The 24,220-nt window shown below is 39.3% G+C and overlaps 1 protein-coding gene across 1 annotated transcript in view; it reads left to right on the forward strand.

The window, feature by feature from the left end:
* The window catches only part of ank2a (ankyrin 2a, neuronal), a 62,035-nt gene that overhangs the window by 1,321 nt on the left and 36,494 nt on the right, over positions 1–24,220 (forward strand). The window contains exons 2-36 of the mRNA XM_055224963.1: positions 1,118–1,219; positions 6,830–6,928; positions 7,565–7,663; positions 9,192–9,290; positions 9,372–9,557; positions 12,365–12,463; positions 12,558–12,656; positions 13,453–13,650; positions 14,114–14,212; positions 14,291–14,389; positions 14,470–14,568; positions 14,691–14,888; positions 15,000–15,098; positions 15,207–15,305; positions 15,382–15,579; positions 15,652–15,750; positions 15,823–15,921; positions 16,001–16,099; positions 16,168–16,266; positions 16,360–16,432; positions 16,550–16,600; positions 17,383–17,509; positions 17,591–17,642; positions 17,721–17,821; positions 18,057–18,092; positions 18,778–19,002; positions 19,693–19,847; positions 20,251–20,462; positions 20,551–20,758; positions 20,847–20,943; positions 21,023–21,251; positions 21,377–21,502; positions 21,677–21,799; positions 21,867–21,899; positions 21,972–21,993. Of these exons, the coding sequence (XP_055080938.1) occupies positions 1,118–1,219; positions 6,830–6,928; positions 7,565–7,663; positions 9,192–9,290; positions 9,372–9,557; positions 12,365–12,463; positions 12,558–12,656; positions 13,453–13,650; positions 14,114–14,212; positions 14,291–14,389; positions 14,470–14,568; positions 14,691–14,888; positions 15,000–15,098; positions 15,207–15,305; positions 15,382–15,579; positions 15,652–15,750; positions 15,823–15,921; positions 16,001–16,099; positions 16,168–16,266; positions 16,360–16,432; positions 16,550–16,600; positions 17,383–17,509; positions 17,591–17,642; positions 17,721–17,821; positions 18,057–18,092; positions 18,778–19,002; positions 19,693–19,847; positions 20,251–20,462; positions 20,551–20,758; positions 20,847–20,943; positions 21,023–21,251; positions 21,377–21,502; positions 21,677–21,799; positions 21,867–21,899; positions 21,972–21,993 (4,138 nt within the window). The remainder of the gene's footprint in view (positions 1–1,117; positions 1,220–6,829; positions 6,929–7,564; positions 7,664–9,191; positions 9,291–9,371; positions 9,558–12,364; positions 12,464–12,557; positions 12,657–13,452; positions 13,651–14,113; positions 14,213–14,290; positions 14,390–14,469; positions 14,569–14,690; positions 14,889–14,999; positions 15,099–15,206; positions 15,306–15,381; positions 15,580–15,651; positions 15,751–15,822; positions 15,922–16,000; positions 16,100–16,167; positions 16,267–16,359; positions 16,433–16,549; positions 16,601–17,382; positions 17,510–17,590; positions 17,643–17,720; positions 17,822–18,056; positions 18,093–18,777; positions 19,003–19,692; positions 19,848–20,250; positions 20,463–20,550; positions 20,759–20,846; positions 20,944–21,022; positions 21,252–21,376; positions 21,503–21,676; positions 21,800–21,866; positions 21,900–21,971; positions 21,994–24,220) is intronic.

The raw sequence follows: 24,220 nt of genomic DNA on the forward strand, positions 1-24,220 counted from the left end.
TTTGATTGTTTTTGCCGTTTCTTTGATTGTTTTTGCCGTTTCTTTTATTATTTTTGCTGTTTCTTTTACTGTTTTTTCTGTTTCTTTTATTGTTTATGCTGTTTTATGGTCTTTTTTTTTGTTGGCCACTTTTTTTTTTTTTTTTGGCCAGGCAGTGAATCAACTTTAATGTTATAAAGATGTTATACAGTCACATACAGAACAGGGCAGTGTTCGAATCCCGCTCTCGACGTAAAAGCATCATTTTTTGAGTGGTCAGATTCACTCACCCACATGTTGGCGGTGCGATTCCAGCTCCTACAGATGAACGGTGTTGTTGTGTCCTTGGGCAAAACACTTAACCCACCTCGTCCCCAGTGTCTGTGTATGAATGTGAGTGGTTTCTTTGACTAAATCGCTTTGAAGGTGGAAAAGCGCTATATAAAACTGTGACTTAACCATAAATTGGATAGATTTATGTCCATGTCACTGCAGGGAGAGCACTTGAGTTATCCCTAGAACATTTAAAGAATCCAGGTCAGAAGATACCGCTTCCAGTGTTACAACCTTGGCAGCAACTAGGTCAGACTATATGTTTAAAACGTGAGCAAGGCAACACAAGGAAAGGCAAGTTTGTATAGCACGATTCATACACAAGGTAATTCAAAGTGCTTTACAGAATAAGAAAGACATTAAAATCACAATACAACACATTAAAACATAAATAATCACAAAACATTAACATTAAAGGAGAAAAGTGCAGAATAAAAAGCTTTGGTTAAGCAGCAGTGGTTATGAATGAGTCTACACCTTGTTTTCACTCTAGAACACACGTGTCAAACTCAAGGCCCATGGGCCAAATGCGGCCCACCACGTCATTTTATGTGGTCTGCGACAAGGTAAATTAAAAGGTATGAAAATATCAGGTTATCGGGAGATACACAGTTAAACAGCCATATTTTCATTTCTATGCAAATTCATATGCAATAATTGTAATTTGAATAAGTAAGAAATACAGAAATGGTTAATTAACAAGATAAAAAAATTGTTAGATTTATTTTACATTACATTTGGTTACATTTATGAGGATAGTTTCATTACAGATTCTAATACGTGTTTTATGTTTTTGGCTTTTCAGTCTGACAGCAACACCAGTTTCCTCCGAGCAGCACGAGCGGGGAACGTCAACAAAGTGCTGGAGTTTTTGAAAAATGGTATTGACATCTGCACATGTAACCAGGTAAAGAGCCCACTCGTCAGTCAGTGTCATTATTCCTGCCTCTGTGAATGCTGCTGTTTTTCTTTTTTTAACATGTAAAAGGTTGTTTACACGACCATAACAGCACGAGACTCCTATTTACACAGCACACACTAAAGAGGCAGACACCCGCATGTGCTTAACTCCAACTTTTAACTTGTCTCCAAATGTAAAATCAAATGTTTATATAGTTTTGGTTTGATTAGTTTTCTTTTTTGTTTGGTTATGATGCGCGAGTTCCTGTTCACCACAACCTAAACAGTCCAAACACGGCACTTCAGGGGGTCATAGCTGTGGGACACGGACTGCTGTGTCACTGCGGCACCCCCCCCCCCCCCCCCCACAGCTGAGCCAGGTCAGCACATACCCGACCTGCCCCACCCGCCCCCACGACCCCACGCCCCCCTGCCCCCCTTCTACCTCATCCGACCAGCAACCAGCTCGACTAGCCTTCCTGTCCTCTGCACCACACCCCCTTCATCTCCAATCCCCACTCAGACTGATGGCCTCGTCCCACTGACAGCTGCGCTCAAATACCCCCCCCGTCCCTCCAGTATAGTGCACACAAACACACAAACGCACACACAAACGCACAGTCACATTCTCCTCAGCTCCAGGAAATGAACGGTGATAAATAGCCCTGTTCCACCCACTATTTTTACGTCTTAGATTTGCACAGGGGAAGTCGTGGGTTGTTTAGGAGATGAGGACGGCTAATGATCCTACTGTCAGTGCGTATTTAGGGACATTACGTGACAGACCTGCATCGAGGATAGTTGTCATGGGCACCAGCGCTTGTGTTTTGTGTACCAACATTCCACAGAGGCGGCGTGACTGTTTGGACACACACCCAGGAAACACAAGACCCCTGCCCTTCACATCTGAGCCTCAGTCAGGTGACTCAAATATGGATGACATTTTGAGCGCTATCTTTGTCGCCACAGACAAACCGTGTCCTGTTGCCAAGTCATTTGAAGTCTATGAAAGTCACATGACAAACACCAGATGAGGAAACACGAGCTGCACCGTGGGGATTTTTTGAAACTAATCAGTGAAATCAAGAGTGTTATGGTACGACGTATTTGGTGTGAATATTCAGTAAAAATAGATGATGTCACTATGTCAGACTGTTTTGTCTTTGTCTGGTAACAATGTGTAATGTGGAAACAACTGCAAAAGTACTGCAAATGTACTAATTTACTTATGTCATTATATATATTCTCATTATCTATACACTGCCCTGTGTTTAATACTGTAAGTGTGGACTGTTGCAAAGGGATGCACAGATACGAGTATTGAATATCGGCACCCAGTCATGAAAATTTGACAAATTGGGTCTAGGTTCCAAAATATCATTTCTGTCAATTTCCTGGTTGGGCCTGTTAACTGATTTAATAATTTACCACAGGCTGTAGTTGGTCCAGAAAGTCTCATAATGTTTGAGCTTTTAACACAAAGTTATTCTGTAGTTATTTGAGGGATAAATAACAGCTACGTCACACATTTTATCATACAAAAGGATTTGTTTTTAGGAAAATAAAGTCTTTTTTTAGTCACTCCACTGGTTTTGTTTGATATCAAGTAGATATTGGGCAGATTCTTAAAGCCATAGTATCAGAATCGGTATCTGAAGTGAAAAAAACCCTGGACTGGTTCATCTACTATTGCATTTGCCACTGAGCAGAGATTGAGAGAGTCGACAGTGTATTTGTACTGACACATGAAAACAGTACTGAAAATCTGATATAAATATGATCAACAAACCAGACACATTATTGATTATTCTACTGTAAAATTCAATATAAATCAAATCTAGTTGTTTTTTTTTTGGTTTTTTTTACTCTAACGTAGAACTACCTGATGCACCTGTTCTACCCACAGTGCACCAACTATATACAATATACACTATATAATGTATCCGAGTGCTAATCCGTGGTCAGTGATGCTGCAGCACACGGTGACACAGATCTGTCTGTTTCTCTTCACAGTGAATTCACAGTGAGATCACTGAGTTCAGCTGAAAGTGCATTAGTGAAATGAGGCTTTCTGTGTGTTTAAATCAGGCTGTGAAGTGGTGTGTGGTTAGTACATGTCTGTGTGCTCGTGTTAGTGACACATGTACTTACTGGACTGAAACGCTTTAATAGGATTGTACTGTTTCTGCTGACTCAGTCAATGTGAGTCAGTAAATGTCCAGGGATGTAAATTGCTGGATTCATCACCAGTGCTTTGGGAGTCTCTGTGTATATTTCATTTTATTTATTTATTCAACAGGACAATGTACAGTCGCATAATACCAGAGCACAAATATGTTAGTCCTACATTCTACTTCAGGAAGGGAGGAGCAGAAGGAGCATAGTGTAATATTTACTGAAGACCTGGGACATGTGGGAGGGACTGTGTCTCTTGGCAGGCCTGGGAACGCCCACTGGAGGAGCTGGGGGAAGTGTCTGGGGTGAGGGAGGTCTGGGAGTCCCTGCTCAGACTACTACCCCCGCAAACTGGCCCTGAATAAGTGGAAGAAAATGGACGGATGGATCATATTAGTGCAGATATAACAGCAGGAGGTTCATGTTAAATGCAGCACTATCTGTAAAATATCACGTTTAGTAGAAACATGTAGAGATTCATGTTATAAAGATGTTATGTCCACTGATCTGAAGGTTGGCAGTTCAAATCCCGCTCTCAACTTAAAAGTATCATTGGCTGAGCGGACTTATCCACTGACCCACAGGTTGGTGGTGCGATTCCAGCTCCCACAGATGAATTCTGTCATTGTGTCCTTGGGCAAGACACTTAACCCACCTCACCCCCAGTGTCTGTGTACACTGGCGCATGAATATGTATGGAAAAAAAACAAACAACTAATCAAATAAGATTCTCCCATTGAATAATTACATTACATTTCAGCCATGTTACAAAGTGGAAAATTTCGCCAACACACTTTCTCACCCAGAGAATACAAATAAAAATAAAATAAAATAAAATAAAATAAAAATAAAATTAAAATTAAAATTAAAATTAAAATTAAAATTAAAATTAAAATTAAAATTAAAATTAAAATTAAAATTAAAATTAAAATTAAATAAAATAACAAAACAAAACACTGTCATGTTATTATTGGCTTTAGTGGTTTGTATAATACAGGTCAAAGATCACAAAGCCAGTTACACCAACATCATATAGTGCCATTCAGTCCTGATGCTTGTTCTGTCTCTGTTCATCTGTATTTATGCATTTCTCACAGTTAATTCTGTTACTGTTTCTCACGCGGGGTCTGGAATTGGAACGATTCAAATCCTACTGAAACAAACTCACTTTTCTGATTTAATGATGTAGAACTCTGTCCTGTCAGACTCCTTAATAAGAGCGAACAATAACAAAACCAGCATGTGTTTGGGGAGACAAGACTTTGATATAATCTATAAGAATAAATGTATGGATATTTTCATCGTGTGTTACTTTTAGTTTTAATGACAGTTCTTATATCATAACTGTTTTTAATTTTTTGATACATTTCCATAAAAGCACTTTCATATTTACCACACAAACCCTGCGCATTTAGACTGAGTTCTTCTTCTCTCAAACTAAAAACGCTCTGTTCCACCTTGTGATGTCATCATGTGGTGATACAGGAAGTGCTCCACTGTGTTTTTAAACCCTATACATCTTCACTAGAATTATTTGGATGATTTCAGCTCTGCAATTTCCAATCTCTATTAAACAAAAGGTAAAATGTAGGTGTTAACTTAAAAAAACTACCACTTCATGACATCACAAGGTGGAACAGAGCACAGACTAATAATAAAGTGTTACTCAAACATGTGTGAATGAAACAAAACACAACTCCAAGTCTGTTTTTGATGAGGTAACAGCATTATAACATGGTTTAAACCTCACAAGAGTCAATTTTGTGTAATATAGAACCTTTATTTCAACTGTATGTCCAGGAATGACCATTTTTAGTAATTATAAATAAGTCACGTCCACGCCTCCTGACTGCGTGGCCTCTCTGGAATGCTCTCTTTTTGCTCCTCCTTGAAAGGCTGCCATTTTCAGCCATTTCTAAATCCGAGCATCCATACTTCTGAGTGTCCGAGGGGTGTCCTACATACCCTTTATGACTCTGCAGAAACATGACACCCCTTTGAGCTTTTGGCCTTTCCCCGAGTCTATGTGTTTGTGCGTGCGCGTGGGGCGTGTGCATGCGTGTGTATGTGTAGAAGTGTCATCAGTTAGTACGTGCCCGTTGTATCGTGTTGGCAACTTGACCGGTGACAGGGTGGGCTATACACAGGCGGCGTGCACCTCCTTGTTGTGTTCTCCTCTGGTCGCGGCGCAGGAAAGAGCTGGAAGCATCAGTGGGCAAAAAATTAAGAAGAGGTTTAAGAAGTTAGGATTAGTTTGGAAAGAGAGTGCATTAAAGATTAGAGAAGAAGTTTGAGGAGTGGGACGAGGCGGGAGGCAGGATGGAGGAAGAAGAGGATGAGGTGACGTTGGTTTGTCTGTTTTTTCTGTGTGTGGATTAACAGAAAACATCCTGCTTGCACTAATGAGTTTATTGAACTAATGCAATTTTGCCAGAAATTTTCAGAAAGTCCTAGATTTTCTGCTGTATTTTGTATTTATTAATTTTTTTTTATTGCGTAGATATCTAAGTGATATGGTTGTTTAACCTGGTAACAGTCATGCAATCACATATTTAAACATTATGTAATATAGCTCCTTATGTGATCATAAGTTTTCTGTAGATTTTGTTTTATCCTACTGAAAACAAACATAAAAATGGATTTCAATATTATTATTAATTATTTATTTTTCTTTATTATTTATTTATGTATTTATTATTATTATTATTATTATTATTATTATTATTATTATTTTATTTTATTTTATTTGGTCATTACATTCAAATCAAACATTATTCAACTTGTGTAAGGTTGTACATAACATTTCTATCATGACCGAAAGGGTTTAGGCTGAAGTAAAAAAAAAAATACTTATGATGCCTAACCCATTTTAATAATAACACACAAGAATTCAAAGAAAAGCAGCATCAGTTCTACAAGAAATGACTCACTATTTAAACAAAAGAAAAAAAAAAATCAACTGCAAACCACGATAATTTCATAACATAAAGAAGACAGACCTTTAGGCAAAGCAAGGCATGTTTATTTGTACAGCACAACTGGTACACACCGTAATTCAAAGTGTTTTACGGAATAAAAAAGACATTAAAATCACAATACAACAAATTAAAACATAAATAATCATCATAAAATTAACATTAAAGGAGAAAAGCGCAGAATAAAAGCCTTTCAGTCGTATGCACAGCTAAACAGAACAGTTTTGAGCCTAGATTTTAACATTGTCAAACATCTTCAGAAGGTTTTAGCTGCAGAAAACTGACCTTTACTCGATGCAGTTTAACACAGTCATATTCGTTCCTCCAAAAATGTGTTTAGACATGTGTGAATCTCAGCTCTGGATCATAACCTCGATTATGTCTTGCTCGACTTGCTTCCTTCGCTAACTTATTTATATAATTTCTTTGTAATTACTGACTGCACATGTGTCTTTGTTTCCCTCTAGAACGGCTTAAACGCTCTACACCTGGCAGCGAAAGAGGGACACATGGATTTAGTGGAAGAGCTACTGGACAGAGGAGCACAGGTTGACTCTTCTACCAAGGTAACCGCACCTCTACTTCGTTTCTAAATGAGGTCAGAGCTACATCGGTGTTTGAAATCGTAAGAAACAGCCATGAGCGACAACTGGCTGATCCGAAAGAGGATGGGGAGATGACAGCAGAGGAACTGGGTTGAGTCTGAGCAAGATGCATTGGTATCAAATGTACGTGGGGCAGTATACGTCGGACTGAAATCCTATTCTGTCAATGAAACTCAAACCCAGGACGTCCTTTCGCGTTCCTCGGTGTGTGACGACGGTTTGAGATGGTGGAATCCGCAGTAAAATGAGCTGGAACTGGTTTTAGTTATGAACCGCTGTAGATAATGCTGTGATTTGTCATAGTTTAAATGCATAAACACGAGTAAACGCTTTTGTTAATGTCACTTGCAGGGTTTAAAAGCGCCCACTGTTTACACCCGATTGCATCATGACAGGAAAGACCGAGAACATTAATGGCTTGGCAGGGAGAGCGTTATATGACACCCAAAACTCTTGAAGATTAACAGCTACCGGGAAACAGCTGGCAATATACCAATTACACTGTCCTTGGAAAGACGGAGATAAAGACAAGGACCAACTTTCACTCACAAATTGAAAGTTTATTCCAATTGTCTTTCTTTTCTTCGGTATTTGCAGAAGGGGAACACTGCACTCCACATCGCCTCTTTAGCGGGACAGAAGAACGTGGTGAGGCTCTTGGTCAAACGAGGGGCCAATGTGAACTCGCAGTCACAGGTACGAGCACTTTATGAAGTCATTTGTTTGTGAGAAATTCGTGAGTGTATTGATGTGGAATTTCTACAAACAACTAAAGAATAAAATGAACTGAGGAGTCGTCTTGAATCAAAGAGCCAAGACGTTGATTTATTGAGCGTCGTCTTGCTCTAAATTGTGTCAATCTCGGTACATACAGCATATTTATACCGCACAGATAAGAATTACATGAGCCAGAAAACCAGTTTAGAGCCGTTAAAGGAGCACGAGGACAAAAGACTTCTTGGAACATTGTCGTAACGTCTGCGGGATCAAAGATACAGACTCGCAGTAAAGGTTTAACAGAGGTTTTTTTTTACAAACAAGACGATGCGAATGATGGTTGGAGGAGCTAGTAGTAGGAAGCTGGGTCGGAGGCTGAGGTGCTCGAACCGGTCGTGGGAAGCTGGGTCGGAGGCGGAGGTGCCAGGTGGGTCCACGAAACGGGATCGGGCGAAAAAAAACGAGAAATGCCAACCGAGCACTATGACCATAACAACGAAAAACTTGACTGAGCTGAGCAGAGCTGTACCGCGGAGGACACACTGACGATCTGGCGGCATGTGTAGGATCCTTGGTCTCTTTGTACTTTGTTGATCGGCTGCAGGTGTGTAGTGGGTGGTGTCAGAGTCTCCGCCCAGTTCCAGGTGTAGAAGGAAGGAGGGAAGACAGCACCGACAACCCCAGAAGACTTTTATTGCCATTGTCAGTGAACACAGCTCACAAACTAGGAACTTACTTTGGCGATAAAGTGCAACGTAAAACACTGAATAAGTACAAATAAGGGCATGCATAAAGTTTAAAAAGATGCTTAAAACAACAACAACATCAGAACAACAGTGCAAACATGGCTTATTAAGGTGACCGGTGTTATAAAGTGCAGAAAAAGTTTAGTGCAGTTATTCTAAAGTGTCAGTTGGTGCAGATATTATAAAGTGAACACACAGACGGACATAGGAAAAGCAATTTATCTAATGTTCATCAGATAGTGGACACAGAGCATGGTGCACTGGATCTCAAAGTAAAATGGATAAGATATAGTTTTAGATTCAAGAAACTGGGACTAAGAGGTCTGCATACAAGTGCCATCTCATACACAAACGTATATGACAAAGTACAAATTAGGTAAAACACTATTAAGTAAAGATTTCCATAACAGTAACTCATAAAAAACAGATTAATGCATTAGGCCTTTCACAGTTATTACTATATCGACTTCTGTAAATGAAAGCTGCATTAATATATTTTAGGGCTCAATATTTATCGTGTGGATATTTTTGCTGCAACAGTCAGGAGGTTTCTGCTATTTTTTTGGACTAATTATTGGCTAATTCTGTTATTTATTTGTTTCAGCTCAGGCCTTTTAATGAGACTGTATAATCCTGCATTACTGTTATTGTTCAGAGGCATAAAGTAGTTTCAATATTATCATTTGTAGCGATATATCGTGGTCCAAACTGTGTTATCAGGCTTATAATGCATGCATGTTTCTGGTTTGTTGCGTGTTCAGAATGGCTTCACTCCACTCTACATGGCAGCGCAGGAGAATCATCTGGAAGTGGTGAGATATTTGCTAGAAAATGATGGAAACCAAAGCATAGCCACCGAGGTACGTTGATCCTTTTGCATTTATAATTGTAAATATTCAACAAAACCCCACATATATACGTTTTAGTCTTTTCTCTTGCAGGACGGCTTCACTCCTCTGGCCATTGCGCTGCAGCAGGGACATAACTCTGTGGTGTCTCTGCTGCTGGAGCACGACACAAAGGGAAAGGTCCGGCTCCCGGCTTTACACATCGCGGCTCGCAAAGACGACACCAAGTCAGCGGCGCTACTGCTTCAGAACGACCACAACGCTGATGTCCAGTCCAAGGTGAGGGAAGGGTTAAAATCCAATTAAACGACATAAAGTAAAGACCTTGCCAGTGTAAACAGACTCTCCTTTAATTCAATTCAAAAAGTTTTGTTTTATTTTATTTTATTTTATTTTATTTTATTTTATTTTATTTTATTTTATTTTATTTTATTTTATTTTATTTTATTTTATTTTATTTTATTTTATTTTATTTTAATTTATTTTATTTTATTTTAATTTATTTATTTATTTATTTATTTTATTATTAATTTATTTTGAAAGGGAACATGGACAATTAGAACATAAATATTGGCTTGTATACATCTGGAGTCCCCTAGAAAAGAGCAACCCACAAACATTTGACAAAACACAAAAGTATTAAAAACAAAGCATTAAAAACTCCCAGAGCTTTCCACACACAAAGACACACACACATTCATACACACATAGCCAGAACCATTGGAGTGTAGAACCTAAAGAGATAAATAGTTAGTTTTTGGTTTTCTTTAAGAGCTTTTTTAGTCTTTAACACATTGATTATACTGAGATATCTTGCAACATGTCATTCAAGAAGCTCAAAGGGAATAAAATGGTGGTAATAAATGCTTGCCTGGGAAATCTAGAATAATATCACTATGTGTTTTTTATACAAATGATATCAGTCTGGTCCCCACGTCTTCCGTTGAGTCTCGAGCTCGGTCAAACGTGATCGTGCAGTCAGATCTGTTTTTTCAGTGACACATTTGAAACGAAGGAGCTGATTGGCCACCTATGATTCACGAATAAAGTCTAATTTATCTCAGTGGTTCGCTTATTGACACATTGATTGAAATCCGCAACGTTTTTCAGCCTCCTGTTACTTTTTTCCTTTATTTTTTCCGATACCGACGAACCATGTGTGTCCCTGATTGGCTAATCCACCTGTCAATCACCTATATAAAAACGGGAAATTCAGCGATGACCAGACTCTTATCTTCGTAAAACATTGAAGAAGTGTGTATTCTGGATCCCAGGCAAAACGAATACCCAAAATCTTGTAAAAAAATCAAGTTCAAGACACTGGATATCCACAGTACGTTCAAGTTCTATCGGTAGTTTTCAGCTTTGACGTTGTGTGTTGTTGTGAAATCCTCTTCCCTAACTCCCACGTTCCTCCTGTTCCTCCTCTCTCTACGCTTCCCTAACCAGATGATGGTCAATAGAACCACAGAGGTATCCTTCTATTACCCCTCTCACTTATGTCTGACCATCCCTCTCAGCTCATCTGCTCTGTTCTTCCTCTGATCTGACGGGAAGCTTTGCATGTCACACCAACACGACTCCATGCATGCAAACAAATACACACAAACCTGCATGGCTAACACTTCAAATGTGCTAAATGTGTTTATTTTAGATCTGTTGATTCATTTAATTGATTAATATCGATGCATTTTAGTAATAATTCTGTTATAGATGATAAACATTCACTTAATTTCTTCATGAAGGGCCCATGTTGCAGTATTTTCTGATCTATGTTTTAATGTTGTTTCCTCGTCACAAACAGACCTGGAGTTGTGTTTTGTTTCACTCACACATGTTTAACACACAAACCCTGTATATTTAGGCTTCTCTCAAACCAAAAACACTCTCTTCCACCTTGTGATGTCATGTGGTGATACAGGAAGTGCTCCGTTGTGTTTTTAAACTCCACACACCTTCACTAGAATCATTTGGATAATTTCAGCCCTGGAATTGTGGGTTTTTACTGAACAAAAGTTTAAAAAGTAGCTGTTAACCTGAAAACTACCTCTTCATGACATCACAAGGTGGAACAGAGCATTTTGAGCTTTGGAGATGTACAGACTAATAATAAAGTGTTACTCAAACATGTGAATGAAACAAAACACAACTCCAGGTCTGTTTTTAATGAGGTAAAAACATTATAACGTGGCTTAAACCTCATAAGAATACATTTTGTGTACTATAGGACCTTTAAGTTGTAAACATAGATATATTACATTGATATGATTTGATGTTTAAGTTAACTTTTAATTGTTTCTTAATTAAATTGCACCATGTCTCACAGAATGGGAAGGTAAGAAGTGACACACTGCTGTGTATTGTAGTCTATTCATCTTAAGGATGTACACATAATGCACAGCCTTATGTGTATTACTGATTGGTTTAATATTTATTTGATGTTTTTTATTATTTCTTTTAATGCCACTTAGATATTTAATTTTATTTTTTTTTCATGTGGAATACTTTTTCTGGTTTGCATGAATGTGCATGTTGCATGTGCTAATTTAGAGCATGCTTAAACTAATCTTCTGATTCTTTTGCATTACTTTTTATATCTTGCATCTGCCTGAGTGTTTTTTTAAACTGTCATTTATCTCTACTAGCTCTACTAGATCCTCATGTCTCTCTCTCCTTCCTTCTTATGGTGTGATTGCCTGCTGTTTCCCTGTGTGTCTCTAACAGAGTGGTTTCACTCCTCTGCACATCGCCGCTCACTACGGTAATGTGAATGTCTCCACCTTGTTGCTGAACAGAGGAGCTGCTGTGGACTTCACAGCCAGGGTACAGCATTGTCCTCTCATCCTCTTGAATGCTCTCTCCTTGACTTAAGCATAACAATGCCAGCATGACTTTGACAAGTTAGCAGTAGTTACATTTCCCCTCCTACAACAACACGTCTTGCTAGAAACTGGTATCTTGTCCCGAGTCGGGGTCAGGTATAACATGGTGCACCTTCAAAGACATAACCTTTTCACAAATATCAAAAGTAACTCACTTTAAAATACAGTAAATGACACAGGATTCATTTATGTTCTCATCACTAGAATGGAATTACTCCTCTTCATGTGGCTTCAAAACGCGGGAACACCAACATGGTGGCGTTACTCCTGGACAGAGGGGCTCAGATTGACGCCAAAACTAGAGTAAGTTGCTTTTTGTATAATTATTAGAGTGTATTTGATGCATTATATGTAATCACATTATGTCATATGTTTCCCTGTGTGTTTTGTGTTTCAGGACGGCCTGACGCCGCTTCACTGTGCAGCAAGAAGTGGGCATGACCCAGCAGTGGAGATCCTTTTGGAGAGGGGGGCGCCCATCCTCGCAAGAACCAAGGTACTATCAGAGGATGCAGCAGGACTTTGAATTCATATATCAGACGGTTTATTGAAGGCTTTACCTAAATAGTTCTTAAAGGGCCCATATTACTGGTCTATGTTATAGTGTTGTTTACTCATCTCAAACATAGAGTTCTGTTTTTTGTTTCATTCACACATGTTTAACACACAAACCTGCATATTTAGGCCTTTTCTCAAACTGGAAACACTCTGTTCCACCTTATGATGCCATGTGGTAATACAGGAAGTGCTAATAATAATACATTTTATTTATAATGCACTCTTCAGTCCATACAATCTCAGAGCGCTATAATAAAACAAGAACTTTAAACCAATACTATTTGCTAAAAACATCAACAATAAAAAAGTCCAGGCTCTGTGTGGCTCTCAGCTGGACAGGGAGGTAAGTCCAGAGTCGTGGTGCAACCGAACAGAAGCTCGGTCCCTTGTTGTACGGAGCCTCGTGGGGACGACCTGAAGGAGCCACATGAAGATCTGAGGGTGTGGTTTGAAGACTGTAAAGTGATGAGGTCTTGCAGATACAGCGGTGCCTGGACAGTGATGCATTTATGGGTGCAGTGATTTGAGAAAAGAAGTGATATGTTCAAATTTTCTGACATTCATTAGGATTCTGGCGGCACTGTTTTGAACGTATTGTAGTTTTTTTAATGTCCTTGCCAACAAAAAGTCCATTACAATAATCCAACCTTGAGGAGATAAAGGCGTGGACAAGTTTCTCTGCAAAGACATTTCTTTTTTTTGCAAAATTCATATGTTTATTGTTCTCCCCACAGAATGGACTGTCCCCTCTTCACATGTCAGCCCAGGGAGACCACGTAGAGTGTGTGAAGCTACTGCTGCAACACAAGGCGCCTGTTGATGATGTTACACTGGACTACCTCACAGCTCTACATGTCGCCGCTCACTGTGGCCACTACAGAGTCACCAAGCTCCTGTTGGACAAGAAGGCCAACCCCAACGCACGAGCTTTGGTACGTGCACACAGGTCAAATTTGTCATAAGATATTTTATAATCATCTTTATCTGTTTAACAAAGCAGAGTATCCAAAGTGCTCCACAACAAAGTAAAAAACACAATACACAAATACCAAAACGTACAAGTACAAAGAAAGATGCACACATAAAAATATAAGACAATTCATAAAAAGGCCTGATGATTAAAGTGAGTTTTAAAAAGTGATGTAAAAGATGATACTGATGGTTCACGCCTTATCTCCTCAAGTAGGTCAATCCAAAGCCGAGGTGAATGGACTGTAAAGGCTCGATGACCCCTCGTCCACAGCCTCCACTTTGGAACAGTTTACAGGGACATTGTAGTCCAAATAATTCTTGTATATTGCAAAAACCGGACTGTCAATATGTGGTTATTCATACTAAGTTTTACACTTTACTGTTTCACTCATCTGTGCCTGTGTTTCATTTTCTAATCAACAGAACGGCTTCACTCCTCTTCACATCGCTTGCAAGAAAAACAGAGTCAAAGTAATGGAGCTGTTGGTCAAATACGGGGCCTCCATCCAGGCAATAACTGAGGTAAAACATTTAAAATGACCTGACTGTATCGATACATTTGCAGGTTTGTTATATATATCTGTTGTCTTTCATTTCTAGTCTGGTCTGACTCCCATTCATGTAGCTGCCTTCATGGGCCACCTCAACATTGTTCTGCTGCTGCTGCAAAATGGAGCTTCACCTGATATCCGTAACATTGTAAGAACTACTTTGACCAAATACACTTTTGAGGGCAGATAGAAAGAAAGGTGCATTCACTTAATCTCTGTGTTTATCAGCGCGGTGAAACTGCACTTCATATGGCAGCACGAGCCGGTCAGATGGAGGTTGTTCGCTGTTTGCTCAGGAATGGTGCATTTGTAGACGCTATGGCCAGGGTAAGATTAAATACTATGTTTTATTACAGGAGGAGAATACATTTTATGACATATGTTTATGTTTATATTTTGAATGTATAAATAAACTCATCTGATTTAATCCTCTCACAATGTTCCTCTAGGAGGACCAAACTCCCCTGCACATTGCCTCCCGTTTAGGAAAAACAGATATTGTGCAGCTCCTGTTGCAGCACATGGCTCATCCAGATGCTGCCACCACCAACGGTTACACCCCGCTCCACATCTCAGCCCGAGAGGGGCAGGTGGAGACTGCAGCTGTGCTCCTGGAGGCAGGAGCCTCACACTCTCTGGCCACTAAGGTCAAATCTAGATGTTAAATGAAATGCTCATTTTAATCTTCTTTTGACCTTTGTTCATCTCGGGAAGTGCCTGCTTAGTAGACTCAAGTGAGCTGTATTTTCTATTTATAGAAAGGATTCACCCCTTTACATGTAGCAGCTAAATATGGAAGCCTCGATGTAGCAAAACTGCTTCTTCAAAAGAAAGCTGTCCCTGATGACATAGGAAAGGTGAGATGGAAACAAAAACAAATGTTTTCATGGTTATATTCTTTATGCTCAGGATGTTTGTATTGTTCAGAGATGACCAGAATAAATCTATATGTATTACTTTTTCAGAACGGTCTATCTCCACTTCACGTGGCTGCACATTATGACAATCAGGAAGTGGCTCTGCTGCTGCTTGATAAAGGTGCATCTCCTCACGTCACTGCAAAGGTAGGACTTCAGGCTTGGACAATAAATTGTGTAAATCATGTCCACCTTTTTAACAATGCTTCTTTTTCTTGTCCAGAATGGCTACACCCCTCTGCACATTGCTGCTAAAAAGAACCAAACCAACCTAGCACTTTCCCTGCTGCAGTACGGAGCAGAGACCAACGCACTGACTAAACAGGGAGTCAGTCCTCTACACCTCGCAGCTCAGGAAGGACACGCCGAAATGGCCGCTCTGCTGCTGGGCAAAGGAGCACATGTCAATGCAGCAACCAAGGTACACAAATAAACTACAAAGTACACTCAATAAAAAACAAACAGATCAACGTTTTTAATCCTTTGGTTACAGACTGGCCTGACTCCTCTACATCTCACCGCTCAAGAGGACAGAGTGAACGCGGCCGAAGTACTGGCCAAACATGATGCAAACTTAGATCAGCAAACAAAAGTAATACGCAGCTTTACCCAACACTATTATACATATCAACAATACTTCAACGTGCTCTGACTTCTTTTGTAGCTGGGATACACTCCTCTTATTGTGGCGTGCCATTATGGAAACGCCAAGATGGTGAGCTTTCTGTTGCAACAAGGAGCCAACGTCAACGCCAAAACAAAGGTAAACATAGAGCAGTCAGCATGAAACTTCAACATGTTTCTAATCAATGTTAATTTATGTATTTATTTGTATCTTTTAGAGCGGATACTCACCTCTGCACCAGGCAGCACAGCAGGGGAACACACATATCATAAATGTTTTGTTGCAACACGGGGCCAAACCAAACGCTACAACAGTGGTAAGAGGAAAAGATAGCGCTGTTTTGGATCCTAGAAAATTAAAAACATGTATGTATTCTTTTCTTAGAACGGGAACACTGCTTTGTCCATCGCGAAACGTCTGGGTTACATCTCTGTGGTTGATACTCTGAAAGTGGTGACAGAGGAGGTCATCACTACCACAACAGTAAGCTCAAAAACTAAAGTGCACCATTATGCTGTTAGATTTCTTTGCGAACATAAAATCCCGTTACTCATTTTTGATCTCATGATATTTCAGACCGTGACAGAGAAACACAAGCTGAACGTGCCAGAAACTATGACAGAAGACTTAGACGTATCAGATGAAGAGGGTGAGTCACAGCGTAAAAATATTATCAATCACCCACTGCTTTTATTGAATTTAAGTACAAGTGCATGATGGGTAATGTCATTTTGAACGTGGGGGTTTAAAGATGTATGTTTTATAGTTTTTAGGGTTGACGACGAGACTTTAACTGACGGGTCTGTAGAGGTGGAAGGTACAGAAAACGCCCCAGCACTTTGAGCTTGCTGTGGATTGTTTTATGACAAATGCGATTGTGAATCTTAACGTATTCATAATGCATTTTAACTGCGATGAACATATTGAAAACTAATCATGACCATAGGCTGTAGATATAAGTGGACAGAGCTAACCTGCTAGCCGCTACTTTCCACGTAGGAAGTTAGCATTGGTGCGCTTTCGGGTCGAGCGATTCTGCCTTCAGTTCACTTTCTATTGTCATTTTGGTCTTAAAATGTTCATATTAACGCCCTCTACGTGATCCTGGTGTTTTTATTTCGCTATTGTGCTCGTAAATCAAGATATTAACATCATAACAAACAAATCGGGCGCCTTCTTTCCCCGACGTCAGTCCCGCTAGCAGCAACAGATTAGTTTGACAGCGCTCGCTCCCTGCTGAACCAGCGGTGCGGGCGGGAAGGGGCGTTATCTTCAACATCCTCGCTCCTCATTGGCTCTTTGTTTGCTATGATACTCGTGGTTGGACTTCCAAATATAGAACTCAGCTCCAAATTAGCCGCTATAATTGCTAGCCTCGATTAGCTTCATTTGACTGGGCGCTATGGCTGACGTCACACTCGCTTTTTCCACTTCTTTATCCAGTCTATGGTCATAACTAATATATAACCGATGTGATACTTGCACACGCTTGAATCTCGACTTATCCGCTCGAATTTTTTCAGGTTGCACTGAGTGGATTGAACAAACTACAGGCGTACAACACTTTTAACATCATTTTGACTGTTTGATTTTTGCCAGGTGAGGATACCATGACCGGTGACGGGGGAGAATATCTGAGAGCGGAGGATCTCAGAGAGTTGGGAGATGATTCTTTACCGGGACATTATTTGGACGGGTTCAGCTACATGAGTCACAACCTGGACAGGTGTTTTTCAGTTTCAAAGTAACATTAATGCAGACACACAAATATAAAATGTGTTTCTAACAGATACACTGCGATTCACAGCTTCCATCAGAAAGAAGGAGTTCTCATTGAAGATATGATTTCAAGCCACCAAGTACGGTCTAGTTCTTTATATTCAGTATTTCACCACATGATTACAGGGAAAGTTCTTAGTGCTATTTGTGCCTCAAAGGTTTCAGCTCTGTCGAGAGAGGATAAAGAGTCGTTTCGCCTGAGCTGGGGGGCTGAACACCTCGATAATGTGGTGCTGTCTTCCACACTGCTGCACTCTGGGTATTTATCCTTAAACCACAAATGTATTTATGAATATGTAAGGTTATATTTATAAGTAAGACTCCATCATCCATGTGCTTTAGCTCTCCTTTCTGCAACTGTAGTGTGCTGTGTATTGTGTCCTGTGTCAGGTTCAACTCATCTCTTTTATTCTCTTCTCTCTGTTGTCTATTGTTGCCTTTGTGTCACTTGGCTGTCTTGTTGGTTGTTTGTGCGTTGATGTGTTCTGCTATAGCCACTCCACACCGTGTCTAGACCATGACAACAGCAGGTGAAACTTTTAAGTTTTGCATCTTTGTGTTATGTTTTGACGTTTACATGCACGGTGCACATTTGGTGTGAGATGTTTTCTGTAGATACGATGATTTTAAAAAGCACTGTTCTCCTGGTACAATTAGGTCTGTGCACAACAGCGCCCAGCGACCTCACTGTTAGCGTCGCTACTTCCTGTCTAATTGTATCTCTCTCTTTTTGCCTCATGGTTTTTGCCACACTAAACAAATAAAATGAATACTTCACTGGAGAGCTCTTTTATGTTTAGAAATGTTTGTGTCTCAATGCTAACGCTAATGCTAGTTTTGAGGCATTATAAATATTAAAACTATGCCACAAACTGAACTATTCTACATATAAAAAATAATTGTGTAGTCTTTATTTAAATTAATTGAATAGGTTATTTATTTTCTGTTCTCCAAAAGTGACTGTTAGCCTCAAGACACAGTGAGCTAGCTAGCATGCAGCTGTGCACAGAGCCTGTTATGGTCCAAAATAATGAGGCATGTGTCAAACCGTTCACTTGGATGTAAGGACTGTTAAGAGAAGATTTGCATTGTGGTTATTTCAAAAACACTTAAGATACACATTTCCTAGTGCATTTATCCATGATTAAAATGACTAATAATACTACCTGGATCTTTATTGTTGCTGACTTAAATATGCTGGTGCCGTTTTCACAGCTTCCTGGTCAGTTTTATGGTCGATGCTCGAGGTGGAGCCATGCGCGGTTGCCGTCACAATGGGCTCCGTATTATTGTCCCACCGAGGAAGTGTTCTGCTCCCACGAGAGTGACCTGCAGACTGGTCAAGAGACACCGCCTCGCCTCCATGCCTCCGATGGTGGAGGGAGAGGGTTTGGCTGGTCGTATAATTGAAGTGGGACCCACCGGAGCTCAGTTCTTGGGGTAAGTTAAAGATTCTGTGAGGGGATCTGTTCTGTCTATTATGTATAGATCTGTGTGTTTATGTGTTTCTCTTGGCTCCATCTCTGTGCTGCGTATGGATCAGTAAACTGCATCTGCCCACTGCTCCACCTCCTCTCAATGAGGGTGAGAGCCTGGTCAGTCGCATCCTTCAGCTGGGTCCTCCAGGGACCAAGTTCCTCGGGTAGGGCCATGGGTGTGGGCAACCTCTACCACAGAAGCTTGGTTATGTCATATTTTCCCCCTTTACCTTTTTTTTTTTTACATCTTGATTTCATAATTTCTCTTGCATCAGTTTGGCTGTCAGGCTCCCACTGGATTGTGTTCGTTGACATGTGGAATTAGTGGGTTTTAGATTTGCCGACAGCAGCGAGATTTGATGTCTACTTTTTCACTTTTACTTTTTCAACATGATCAAAAAATGTCTGATGCAAAGATTATCGTTTATTTTTTCTTTTTGGAAGAGTCACACATATCAGTTCAGCTATAAATACTTTTGTCAGATTGTTGTGGTTACATTTATTTGTTCTTTGTTGTTTTGCATGAACCTGTTTATGATCGACTTTTATGTTTTTCACGCCATTATTTGCATTGTATCTGCAAATCTAAATCATTTAAATTGAACTTTCTGTGTGTAATTAATACATTGTTTTGTAATTGTTGTTGTTTTAGGCCTGTGATTGTAGAGATCCCCCATTTTGCAGCACTGCGAGGCACAGAGCGAGAGCTTGTCATCTTGAGGAGTGAGACAGGAGAAAACTGGAGGGAACATCACTGTGATTTCACTGAGGAGGAACTAAACCAGATACTTAACGGCATGGATGAAAGTATGTATGCTGTTGCCTGTCACGATAACTCATTTTGAAGTGCAATATATTACTGAGGTGATAGACGATAAATGATAAAATTGAACCCAAATCATAAAGCAGAATTATTGCTCAAAACTTATGAACTATAAAAAACATGAGCTGCAATAAATAAATGACAGAATGCAAGTGTTAAGTAGTTTGTTTGAGTCTATAATGTGTCATAGAAGTTCATAATTCAACCTTCCACAGCTCAAATCTCATCACAGTTTTCCCTAGTGCAAAGAAAATATACCCACGATAAATATTGACTCATAAACGCTATTCTTCCATCTGTCGTGTATAGAACGATAAGTCGATATATTCATAATCGTGACAGGCCTGGTTGATGATTGTTTTACACTGTGAATTTTGACCTTTGCAGAGCTTGATTCTCCTGAAGAACTTGAGAAGAAAAGAATATGCCGTATCATCACACGAGACTTTCCCCAGTATTTTGCAGTGGTGTCCCGTGTAAAGCAGGACAGCCATCTGATTGGTCCAGAGGGAGGGGTCCTCAGCAGCACCCTGGTGCCTCAGGTCCAGGCTGTGTTCCCTGAAGGAGCACTCACCAAAAAGATAAGAGTGGGTCTCCAGGTACGGAAGACTAGATAACAATGAAAATATATTTTTTAAGACGCTACAGAGCACTTAAAGACTTATATATTGTTGTATTTTGTTACAGGCCCAACCAATTGATGTTGACACAGTGAGAAAATGCCTTGGTAATAAAGCAATATTTAGTCCAATTGTAACATTAGAGCCAAGACGAAGAAAGTTCCACAAACCTATCACGATGACCATCCCCATCCCCAAGCACTCCAACAGTGAGGATCAAAACACTGCCTTCAGTGGAGAGACGCCGACTTTAAGATTACTTTGCAGTATTACAGGTACGTGATACATTATGGTAAATCAGACTACCTTAATATTTGTTTAATACTAGTTTTAAAACTTTTTATTTCACTGTCCTTGTTTCAGGTGGAACAACTCCAGCTCAGTGGGAGGACATCACAGGATCTACACCTCTAACTTTTGTTAACCAATGTGTTTCCTTTACTACAAATGTATCAGCAAGGTAAGTTTATATAATACTTAACAAATAATAAATGACTAGTCCACTCAATAACCTGATTATGTTTATTTTATGTTTCCAGGTTCTGGCTTATTGACTGCAGACAAACTCAAGAATCAGTTAGCTTTGGCACACAGCTTTACAGAGAGATTATTTGTGTGCCGTACATGGCCAAGTTTGTAATCTTTGCCAAGACGTTAGACCCTATCGAGGCCCGACTGCGCTGCTTCTGTATGACGGACGACAAGATGGACAAGACGCTGGAGCAGCAGGAGAACTTCACAGAAGTTGCACGCAGCAGAGACGTTGAGGTATATTTGGAGGATAAATGTTTTTGTAAAAAAAAACCCACACACATCAAATGATAACCCAATTTGAAATGTTACACGTGATTTTTATTGAATTATCTTTATTATCAAAACTTGCCTTTTTACAGGTACTAGAGGGAAAACCTATCTTTGCTGACTGCTTTGGAAACTTAGTTCCTCTGACCAAGAGTGGACAGCATCATGTTTTCAGCTTCTTCGCCTTCAAGGAGAACAGATTAGCCCTCTTCATAAAAGTATGCGTCACACTCAGAATTCATAAATTAATAATAAATAATAAATAAATAAGTGCTGCTAAACTGCACCTTCCAAACACCACTTATCACTCACAAACAGACCACATGGATAAAAACTGATATTTATGAATCCTTTTTATTAAAATGCTGAATATTTCTCATTTTATTGAACAGATTCGAGACACTTCACAAGAGCCGTGTGGACGTCTGTCTTTTACAAAGGAACCACGCACCTATCGCAGTCTTAATCACAACGCTATCTGCAACCTCAACATCACTCTACCGACGTATTCAAAGGTCTGTCTCAATCGAAACTTTTGTTTCTGTTTTGCTTCTGATGTAATAATCTTTTCTTCTTTTACAGGAATCTGATTCAGACCAAGATGCCGATGATGAGGTAAAAATTGACTAGACAATTTATACATTTTAAATTTCAAGAATATTGATAATTATTATTGTCTTTTTACAGAGTGAAAAGAGTGACAAGAAATGTAAGTATAATCGTATACGCTGACAGTTTGGGAATTTTATAATAAAATATGTATTTCATTATTTATTTTATAAAATTAATCATATTGTACATTTGTGCTAATATGTAAAGCTTATATATTTTTAATGTATTCAATAATGATTTAACTAAATCGTTATGATTATAACTTGAAAATTGCATGTAAACACATTTTTAATTTAAATTTAAAGAAGACATATCATGCTTTTTCAGGTACTTAGTATTGAATTATATTGAATTATAAGATAAGCAGATGCTGATTTTATATTTTGTGCATTGTGTGTGTGTGGGGGGGGGATTACTCAGTCATCAATGAATTTATCAAATGACAAATTTAAGTAATTATATGGTGAGAGAGCACCATGGTTAAAATCTCATTAAAGTTTATTTGCATAATATGTCTTCTTTAAGATGTGTGTCTGCATTGCCTTGCATCCTCATTCCTTGCTCTTAAAACTATCCTCCTTCTTTTCTTTAGTAATGAATACAAACTATAACTAGCTGCTTATTATAATTATTATTCATATCTTTATTATTTATATTATTTGTATTACATTTACTTATATTTTGTCCATGCTATGTTCATCCATCTACATCAGTGGGAGGGTGATCCATTCTGAACGGGAACATTCACACATTTAATACACTTCAATACACAACAATATGTAAAAGTGAATAAATATACACACATACATAAAGGTGATTTTTATTCAGTACACTATCAAAAACGTCCTGATTTTGTTAAATTATGTACTTGTTTTATTCAATTTGATTTCTAATTCAAGTATTATTTGGTGAAAAGACATGAATTGTCATGTCCAGAACAATCTTGAGAATTTCTGTTGGTTTATTTGTTTTGAATGTTTGTTTGTTATCAGTGTTTATCTTTAAGTCATCCAAAATAAGATTACTCTTCTTGGCTCTGTTGAACCTGTTTTGTTTTTTCTACCTTTGCTTATGCTGCTCTACTTCTTTCTTCCTTCTCTGGATCACCATTTCATCTCCCCTTTGGCCTTGCCTCAAAGACTGTTTTTCCTCTCTCTGCTCTTACAAATGAAGATGGACCTGGTGTCAATGTTTTGATCACAGTTTCTTGTGTCTCTCTTCTCCCGCTTGATTTGTCCCCTTGGTTTTTATCTTTTTTGTTGAAGTTTTTCTGTTGAAAGATGATGAATCTGAGTCAACAGAGACATTCTCCTTAAGAGTTGGACAGACTCTCGATCCTGCAACACTTGCAAGCCCTGACCTTCTCTCTGACATGTCAGACATAAGAATGTCCACCATACTGACTGACCCCGCAGAGTTATTAAGTGTTGACAGAGCTGGAGCTAGAGCATCAGTGGATGATCTGTTAGTCGTTGTGGAACAGTCCAGACTGAAAACAGAAACAACCCAACTTTCCAATTCTAACATTCATGATGAAGATAAAACTACTTTAGTGTCTCAAATAGCTTCAAATGAAGTACAAAGTGACCAAGTGGGAGCCTTAAGTGAGGAAAACACAGAAACTGTCATTAACTGTATCACCTCTGTGGAACTGAAGTCCATATCACTCAGTACCTCTCAAGATGATCTTTACGAAAGTACTTGTAAAGACGTCATAGTAACATCTGATGGCAAGAGGCGGCCACCTGATATCAAGAAGCCTATTCGCAAAAAACTTCGTGAGAGGGAGAGATCTGGATGCAGTAGCTCAGAGGGAGAGTTAGAGCGTGTGAGCTCAGTAGAGTCATTAGACGGAGACAGTGTTCTTCAAGTGCCTGCTGTCCTACCAACTTCAGCTGCAGAGCCACCTCTTTCACCTCTTATTGTTGAAACTTCTATTGGGCCTATAAGTGAGAGAGTTAAGGCTTTACAGAGCAAATTAGAAGAAGAGGAAAAGCAAAAATATACTCATACACAGGATTTCCATGTAGATGATGTCCCAAGGACAGAGGATGACATGCCGGAATTGCCCAGGGTTTCCAGATCTCCTAAATCACCAAGATCCCAGACTGAGAGATTAGAGGAGACCATGTCAGTCAAAGAGTTAATGAAAGCATTCCAGACTGGGCAAGATCCGTCAAAGAATAAAACTGGACTCTTTGAACACAAAGCTGTTCCAGTTTCTTCTGAATCGTATATGCAAGAGATTCACGATGAGGATAGAATAAACCAGTCAGTTACTTCTATGAATCAGACGAACAGCTCAGAGACAGCAAAATATGCAG

Source organism: Periophthalmus magnuspinnatus, chromosome 1 (genome assembly GCF_009829125.3).
Source record: "Periophthalmus magnuspinnatus isolate fPerMag1 chromosome 1, fPerMag1.2.pri, whole genome shotgun sequence".
Taxonomy (NCBI): Eukaryota; Metazoa; Chordata; class Actinopteri; order Gobiiformes; family Gobiidae; genus Periophthalmus; species Periophthalmus magnuspinnatus.